The sequence below is a fragment of the Rhinolophus hipposideros genome (genome assembly GCF_964194185.1).
Source record: "Rhinolophus hipposideros genome assembly, chromosome: 7".
Taxonomy (NCBI): Eukaryota; Metazoa; Chordata; class Mammalia; order Chiroptera; family Rhinolophidae; genus Rhinolophus; species Rhinolophus hipposideros.
The window spans coordinates 73,636,856-73,646,653 of NC_138053.1; the positions used below are offsets into that span (position 1 = coordinate 73,636,856).

Genomic DNA, 9,798 nt, shown 5'->3' on the forward strand with positions numbered 1-9,798 from the left:
TAAAATTCAACCTTTCTTTAGCACTACTCTGTGTAAGACACTCTTCTGGGTGTAGGGATACACGTATGAATAAAAATAATATTTGTCAGGTTTTTCACACACTTTCCAATCTAATAAAATGAAGACATAGATAAATACAATTCAACAACATAATTGTTGTGATAGACATAAGCCCAGGGTACCAAGGAAGCACTGGAGGGTACAAATGATCTGGCCCCTGCCCACCTTCCCCCATCATGTGCAGCCATTCATTCTACTGGCTTCCTATGTCGTAGTCATACTGGATCATTTACATGAATAAAAGGCCAGGCTTTCTGACATCTCCTCTGACCTTGGAGTTACAGTTCTGTCAGCCTAGAACGGGTTTTTCTACCTATCACCTACTCGTCCTTCAAGAATCAAATCACACATTATGTCTTCTCAGAAACCATGCCTATCCCACAGGCTATGACGCATGTCCTTCCCCTCTGTTCTCATAGTATGCACTGCACACAACTGTCCTGATAGTATAGCATGACACCCTCGATCCAATACAGCAAACATTTGTTGAGAGTTGACTATGTGCCAGGCACTTCTTATGCAAAAATGAAATATAATCCATGTCTTCAAGGGATTCAAAGTCTACCAAGAGACATCCAGGCCCACAAATACTCCAGATTACAGATGGTACAATGTACATAGAGCTAATTTGTTAATTAGCTCTATCAGTTGAGGGTTTAGGGAAGGCTTCCAAAAGGTGGTGTCATCTAATTTGGGTTTTGAAAGTGAAACAGAACTTTGATAGGTATTGTTAAGGAACATTTCTAACATAGAGATTATGTATGTACTATTCTGCCCATAAAATTTTATTTACTTTTGAGGGAAGACACTATGTATTTCATTTCTAAATCCGCAATTTTCATTACTATGACTGTAACATAACAAGAATAATAAATGTTTGCTAAAGATTGTTGAATTATTCTGACTGCACAAATGTACCATAGACAATAAATCAAATAATGATGACAAAACTATGTTTCAGTTACCCCATGCATAGGTGTGACCTGTATTGCTCCTTGATTAGCTATTAGAGTTGTTTTTCTTATAAACATAATAATAATTTTGGTAACATTGTTTCGGCCCAATCTCAGAACACATACCAGATGAATTCTACACCTTCCCCAAAAATGCAACGTCAAGAACTATTTGGGTCTGTCAATAGCCATATTTCTTTTCAAAGAAGCAAAGAACATCCCTGCTTTTATTACCAGATGCCTCCCCGTGCATTTGAAAGAATGATAGTTGAGTGTGTGATTATGAGGCCAACAAAAAATTCGACTGCTATTTGGGGAAAATTTATAAGCCAGTATAAATTCAGTAAAATTCAACAAATATATACTGAGCAGGTTAAACAAATAACATTTGAATTTACATGCTTCGTGCTAAGGCTATGGAAAACAAATACCTGAAAAACACCGGAAACGGTCTCCACATCCGTCTCCCGTTGGACATCCTCGAGTAGGTTCACACGATTGTGTTTGAAAAGCACTGCCGCTGCAAGGTTGGCCACCATAATGCCCATAAACAGCAACTGACCGCCTACGAGTCTAAACAAAAACCAGCAGTGCTTTTCGCTATCTCCAGGTTCCTTTATCTAAGAAATAAAATCTAAGAGAAATTAATACAACTGGAGAAGCAACATTCGGGAAATGGTTCTGGTGTCCTACAGAAGTAAAATCTCCAAAATCAACGAACCCACAGACCCACCCGTCCTTGAAACCAGTGACACGTGGGTTATTATTTATAGAGCTCTTCCAGCTATGTATTTACTCTCAGAATGCTAAAAAATAAAAATAAAATTAGTGAATCTTTAAGAAAGTAACCTGAAAGAGTTAGCTGGGTAGACATATAAGCAAATAGGCTGTAATATAGAATAATTAATATGTTTGCCAAAGGTATGGACTAAGAGCTAGTTAGAAAGGTAAATATGAATTTCGCTGGAGGAAGGGTAACGGTACTGGAAAGGAAGTTGAGATGAGGTGGAGTTCGGAAAACTTTTTTAAAAAGTGGTGGCAACTAATTTGAGTTCAATATTAAGCCTTCTTCAGGAAAAGCGAGGCAAGGCAAAACAATCCAACAAAAAATAAGTTAATATGGAAGTCAAATTTATAAAACAGAAGCCCAAGCAGTCCAGAGGTGAAGTTACATCTACAATGGAATTTTATGAGACAATCAAAATCACTGACCTCTGAAATGGGAAATATGTCTAAATCAAACATGGCATGGGACGGAGTTGGGGGGAAAGTAGGGTAAGTTGAGGAAATCATCAAGCCAAATGAGAAACAAATAATCATACTAAAATTCACTTAATAGGAATGAACACACGTATCCAATGTTTAAACAAAAAGAAAGATCTACAAAATCCTTTTCCTCCCCAAAGGCAATCAAAGGTGCATCTTTTAGCCTCTTCCTTTGCTCACCTCTTTCCCATTAATGAAAAGAAACAAAATCTAAGATTCCAGAGAATTTAATACTTGAGCAAAGACCAACAGGGCAGGCTAGACACATTGAATCTGCTCCTCCATTTGACATTGGGTTAGAAGTGGGGATTCCTTGGGACAAAGAGTCACAGTAATGGGATTTGAACTCTGAGTGTTTTGCATCAGCCTGGGTCTGGCTCTGGCACCTATTATTGCATCTAAGCAGAGGCACCATAGAGGAATGTCAGTGGGGAATGGAACTCAGGACAAGTTTCTTAACAGTTTCTGTATTTAAATGGTGAAGACACCTTTCCTGTATGGCTCATTAACTGGTCATTTTCTGAAGTTCCAGAGCACAGACTGTGTTGTTTGTGTAAGTAACGTTTCACCTCTCCATATACCAGGATGACCTTGACAAGGGATCACCCTCAGCAGTCTCATTCTCACCTGTCAAATTCTGGTCTTATGACCCCTTTTTCATTTTCACTTGTCTCTTCTGGATGAAAATTTTCATTTTATAAGCTAGGGATGGATGTATCTATCCATGATGACACTTCATTCAAAGAAAAAAATTACTAATATGAAAAACACCTTCTAGCTATTTCAATTTAGTGTTCTTTCTTAACTTGTTTTTAAATTATAAAAATGTTTTCTGTGATTAGTGTGTGTTTGATGTTTGCCTTGTTATTCATGTACTTGTTTGCCTGTAATCAGTCATCATTATTGTATTTGCCAGAAGCCAAAATTTGCATTTGTGTAGAATGCAGAATGCACTTGTTTTGTCAATACCATTCATGGAGGTACTAAATAAATGATGAAAATGAGTTATGGTGATGTTTCCAAATTATTTCTGTAATATGTTTCTGTTATTTCAATAATTAAAAAATAAATTTTAAATACACAAATTTTAACTGCATCCAAACTGATCCACCTTAAAATATTTTACAAATATTAAATTATGTTGTATACCTAAAACTAACATAATGTTATCTGTCAATAATATTTCAATAAAAAATACTTAACCACTCAAAGATTCAGAACCTTTAAAATAAACATTGTATTTTTGGAATTTATCCTGACAATTATCAGAAAAGAGGACATATATCAGTGTATAAAAATGTTCATTAAAGTTTTATTTATAATAACCAAAAAATGTAAATACCTAAATCTCAAACAATAGGAAAGTAGATAAGTAAGATTTGTATATTCATATAATGAACCATAATCCAGCTTTTAAAATTCATAATTCATGCTGATAGTACAATGTGAGGTTAAAATACTAGAATACAAAACTATAATCAAATAATCCTATTGTAAAAAATTGTAAACAAACAGAAAGAAAATAAATTGAAATAAATAAATACCAAAATGCTCGTATTTTGTTTTCTACTAAATGGTGAAAATATAAGTAGTATTTTTCTTTTTTTTTAACCCTACAAAATCTTTACAACATTATTGATTACGTTCCCCAAATTAATTTTCAAACCCCGTGGCCATCTTGTCGTGACCAACTTATTTTCTTTCTTTATACTTTCTGTTTTATCTCCAATGAATAATTTATAAGCAGGAAAAAACATATTTTGATATTTTATTTTTATTACATAAAACTTTAATATAAAGTACAGCATAGAGAATGTGGTCAATAATGTTTCAACCACTATGTATAGTGCCAGGTAGGTACCAGACTAATCGGGGGATCTCTGCACAAATTATGTAAATGTCTAACCACTGTGCTGTATATCTGAAACTAATATAAAATAATATTGAATCTCAACTGTAACTGCAAAAAATAAATAAATAATTTTTTAAAAAAGAATCGAACTTCATAGCATCACAAAATGTTTGACTTTTCATGGTCATTCACCATTTGTCAGGTAAAGCAAAGCAGTCATTTTGCTACTTGTTAGTGTTTGTTTCAAATAGTAAGAAACGTTGAACCCAATAAGTATGAAACAGATTTTGAATTATCTACTAACTCTATTTCATGCTGTTTTCATCTCTCTAATAGCTCATGAGTTAGTGAGTTGCTTTTCATTTTCATCCTATGTAGATCTCTAGGCTCAAATGTAAGATTTAGAAAAGTCCTGCAAAAAAAGTTAGAATGCAGAAATCACTTTACTACAATATTCAGTATTAAATAAGGTACATTTTTTCTTTAAAATTATTAATTACATTTTTAAGAAACAAAACATAGCATTCAAAAGTTAATGCCATTTTGTCCATACCTAAGCTATTTCTGCATATATATAATACGCACAAAGTTTTTGCATGGTCCTACCTGAGACTTAGTACAACCATTGCATTCTGACCAAGGGCCAAAGGAATCCCACTGGCAATCGACGGGAGAGGAGGCACTGTCAGTGTTCATCAGAAAGCAGGTAGAAAGATAAGAGACAAGGGACACAAAGAATAGTCAAAACTTGCTTCACAATTTTTTCCCCCCAGAGGCACCAAAAGTATCAAAAAATATATAAATTATATATGTAAAAAGAATCCACTGTTAGAGATTAACATTTATTAAACAGCTATAATGTACAAGGCACTATGTAGACACTCGAGTTGTAGACACAGTAAGCAAGATAGGTCACTGATCATTGAAAGAGGGAAGGACAAAAACACAGATGCATAAACAAATAATCATAAAACAATAATACAACCACAATCCACAATACAGTATATCTAGTTTGAAAGATTTCATAACAAATGTGCACAGTATAATATGTTGTGGCAATATAGATAAGGGAGTGTTCAGAGTTGGGAAGAATAAATGAGAAGACACAGGAGGAAGGTATTATAGCCTTTGAAAGGATTCTGAATGATTAGTGGAAGAGTTATACAGAAACTCTTAACTGGGAGACAAGGAGCTCTAGAAAGACCCTCTGAGAAGTGGGAAACTAAAAACTGGCAAAGGCTAATTGGACAGGAATTTATTTTTCAACACTCCTGTTTACTTAGGCCACTTCTTAAGCACACACCCATATAGGGGAAATTTGAGCTTAAACAATTCCACTCAAATAAAACACACGTGGCAGATGGTGAGTTGACTCCCATGCAATGCTTGACTCCAGTTGCGTCAAGGGGGTCACGTGGCTTAGACCTAAGAAATTCTGGAAGCCTAGCCTAAAAGCACACTTACAAAGGGTAAAGGAATGAAGACTCTGGGTTTCTGGATGTCGACCACATTTCTAGCCTTGGAAACAGCTTAAGTCATGGTGGTATCTTAAGGATGCCAGGTGACCGTGGAAGTAAGGAGTCCCATTCGGGAGTGTGTACTCAGGTGCTTTTATGGGGCCAACCTTGCTAACCTGTAGTCTTGAGGTGGCCCCAGTGATCCAAATGCCTTAGAATGTTTAACCCTTAAGTAATCTGAGCTTGCTATTTTTCTATTTTGTGTCCAAGGGACAGGCTGCAGCCTTCCCCAAACACCGAGGCTGAGGAAGGAAAGCTTGGTTGGCCTCACCTCTGTGCTCCCACAGCACCCGATCAGGCCTCTTGCAGAGCCCTTAGAAAATCTATACTGAAATTAATTGTTTCAAGATCTGAGTCACCCACTAGATTCTCAGTGTTGTCTTGGCCCTCTTTGTATCCCCAGTCACTAGCACAGCGCCTGACACATGTTCTGATAGTTTGATCAAGTGAACTGACCTGATCCTGTCCCACCAACTGACATTGAAAGCAAAACAAAGCCCTGGGTGAATGATTCCAGCTTTCTTTCAAGTCTCAAGAGCCAATAAAACTATTTTCCTACAAAACTCTCAACCTTTAAAATCCAAACAACGTTTTGCAATGACGACGTTTAAAGATCAAATTCTGCTTTAAGCTATGTAGGGTGGCTGCAAATCTCTGAAATGCAGGCAAAATCATGGAACTGGGACAAGGAAAAATCTTTGAGGTGGTTTTAATCTTCAGGTTTCTTCCTTATAGAGATTAAAATAAAGTAAAATAAGGATAATAATACAACAAGCTTTTGCTTTCACTGCCTTTTCTCAAAATGTGGAAAGATACAGCGTTGAATGGATAAACATGCTCAGGCTGCAATGTAGAAATCTGGCTGCACTAAAGAATTTCCTAACAATAAAAAAAATAATTTTTAATGATTTCCACACACAATCCGAAAATTTCTCACCTTGAAAAATCTGGGAACTCGCCTATAAATCCCACCAAGATGAATATACTTATTGCCTAGGGAGAAATAAAAGCATTAATTTAGTTTGCAATTTTTAATGACTTGAAAGTGAATACATTTGTACAAATCAAGATTAATGATTTAGGAATATAGAGAGTGAAAGAACTATGAAGAAGTCTCAATACCTAAGCTTGTCTTTTAAGTTTCCATTTTAAATAAAAGTTTAATGTAATTCTGTTGAACGTGCCTCCTACTATATTCATTTCTATGGACAAATTGAAAATGCTCCCGAGTTAAATGATCACACATATTTATTTAGGGTCCCATCATCTTTTAATTCCTTTCTCCACTCTCCTTCTCTCTAACTCCAGTACCCACGAGGACACTCAGAGAGCCTGGAAGAAAAAGCAGTGCTAAGGGCTGAGGAATAAAAAAGGAAATGAACTTCATAAATGAAGAATCAAAAGTCGAGACACATCCCCACCCAGAGGGGCAGTGATGACCCTCATATTCCTTCGTTCTGTGGGTGTCTCCTTCAGTCTGTGAAACACCTCTGAGACCTTTTATAATCATCTTTACATGATACCACCAGCCTAAATATTGGGGATCTGACAGGTTACAAAATTATATGTACAATGTGATTGCATATAAAAGTATGAAAAGAAGTGGACTGAAATGTTAACAGGGGTATCTCTTGGTAGAAAAACAATAGATATTATCTTATTTTTGAACTTAGTTTTGCCAATAAGGTAGTATTGTAATCTGGAAAAGGACATTTTTTTAGAGGCAAAAATCCCACCACAGTATAACTGGTAGAAGACAGGTGATAACCTGAGGTCAGTTCGGGGTACAGACAGAAAGCAGAGGCCCTGACCTGAGACATCACTGCATGACCACATCACAGCCCCATGAGAATCCTGCCTTAGGGTCACAAACCCCATGGTCATCTCAGTCCAGGGAGGAGAGAGGAAAAGACTGGACCACAGCCAGATCAAAAGGAAGGCCTTTTCGCTCTGAAGTCCTTCTGAAACACTTCAAACCCAAGTTATCGCCTATCCAAGGGACACAGAGAGAACCAAGGGGACGGTAGGATCATATTTCTGAATTTAGTTCACATGAGTGGGAGGAAGAGACAAAAGAATACTGCCCCTTAAAAGGCCAGACTTGGAAATCATTTCTCGTGGTATTTTCATAGCCCAAGTTTTCTTTCTCTTAAATGTATCACAAAAGCATGCCCTTCAGGTTTAGTGTAAAAATATGAATATCTACTTTCAAATATAGATGAAAACTCTGCATGCAACTTGCAGGAAAATAATTTATTTTTTGGTATTCTGTCAGACAATTCAAGGATAAAAGTATATTTACTATCATGGCAGAATACCATAATAATCAATGATTGTGAACAAATTTTTTTGTGAAGATTTTTTTTTGGGGGGGAAAGGGAACAGGACTTTATTGGGGAACAGTGTGTACTTCCAGGCCTTTTTTCGAAGCAAGTTGTTATCCTTTCAGTCTTAGCTGTGGAGGGCGCAGCTTAGCTCCACGTCCAGTTGCCATTTCTAGTTGCAGGGGGCACAGTCCACCATCCCTTGCAGGAGTCGAACCGGCAACCTTGTGGTTGAGAGCCCACTGGCCCATGTGGGAATCAAATAGGCAGCCTTTGGAGTTAGGAGCATGGAGTTCTAACCACATGAGCCTCCAGGCTGGCCCCATGAACAAATTTTTTAAGCACAAAACATTTAGTAAGTTGTCTCATTATAAAATAAATAAGGAAATCAGTTGATGGTTAATACAAATATTAGGCAAACATATATTAGCTAGATGATGCTAGGAAAAGCATCATATTCTTTTTGAGCTAACAAATATTCTAAAATTTTAAATGAAAATACAAGACAGAATAATTGAGATTAGATTACATCATAATTCTAACTGTGTAGGGTTACTTGGTGTTCTAGTATAATAACGTTAAACAAATTAACTTTGTGATTTCTGTCTAACTTTTAATCATTTAATTCCATGTAATTTCATGCATGAGTTATTCAAGACCCAATCTCACTCCTCCTCCAACGCCATTGAAAAGTGAGCATAGATTCAGTATTGCAAATGGGCCGCACAGAGACCACAAAAGCAATTGAAATTATTGTTCCAGCATTATAATGAAACCGTTGTAGATTAAATACAAATTTAATTTGCAATAATAGAAATGCAGTAACAATTTCAACTTATTTTTGCATCCCAGACATATAGTTTATGATACTAACTTCCGTCTTTGATCCTGTCTTTTGTTGAACAGTAATTTTTTTTTACCACTTGGTCATTTTGCATTGGGTTAACATGTGTACTTGCTAAATTTTTCATTTCATCCCATCTATCTGTAGCTTCTACTCTCACAATCCTGACACTTTCATCCAGAATTTCAAATTCTAAAGTTCCAGAGTCTCCAATTTCTCTTTTCTTTAAAGCTTTTAAACAAGTCAAACCATGGGGGCTCATTGCACTGTTCCAAAACAAACACACACAAAAATACCCTGGAGGGAATTTTTCCTTAAGAAAGAACAATAATACTTTTGTATTTCTCAATGGCTTTCTCCGGACTTTCATAAACATTTCTCCAGTTTCTGATTCCCAGACCTCTGAACTCATAGTTTAACTGCAAAACAAGGAAAAGGAATTAACTTTGGCTGAACTATTGAATCATATTTAAGTAAAAATTTTTTAAATGTCACCCTGAGATCTTTCTCTTCCTTATGTGCCCATGTCCCTTCCTTATTTGAGTTCTTTTAGTTAAGCCTTACTCCCTTTTGAGATAGCTTTGTTTGCAAAAGTAATGAAATAATCTTACCTTCATGTTGGGGAAAACAGTTGAGGTAGAAGAGAGGAAGAAAATTTCTGCTGTGAGCACCCCGTGGATTTTCAACAGCAGGAAAAGCCCAGCAACCTGTACCCTCCCTGTGTCTCCCTGCTGGGGAGTCACTTGGCACTCTTATATAGAGCAAGCACTCCTGAGACTTAGCTCGTAGCCCAATCAGATTCTCCAGGACACAAAGAGCCCGCCCCTGTATTCAGTCTGTCTTGAAGCCAGATGCATCTTATCAATCTACACAGGCCTTAGCTCCAGCCAACTGGTACTATTTGGAAGTTCTGAGAAAACATCTGCAAATCAAGGAAGGCAACAAATGTTCTCAGTTCATCATTTAAGTGATTTTCAATCAA

General features: G+C 36.4%; 1 protein-coding gene across 1 annotated transcript in view; it reads right to left on the bottom strand.

Annotated features, from left to right (window-relative positions):
* The window catches only part of C7 (complement C7), a 46,020-nt gene extending 36,480 nt beyond the window's left edge, over positions 1-9,540 (bottom strand). Inside the window, exons 1-4 of the mRNA XM_081054424.1 lie at positions 9,428-9,540; positions 6,586-6,641; positions 4,738-4,813; positions 1,445-1,586 (exon numbers count right to left, since the gene is read on the bottom strand). Coding sequence (XP_080910550.1) covers positions 1,445-1,586; positions 4,738-4,813; positions 6,586-6,641; positions 9,428-9,433 — 280 coding nt within the window. The 5' untranslated portion in view covers positions 9,434-9,540. The remainder of the gene's footprint in view (positions 1-1,444; positions 1,587-4,737; positions 4,814-6,585; positions 6,642-9,427) is intronic.
* Between the last annotated feature and the right edge of the window lie 258 nt (positions 9,541-9,798).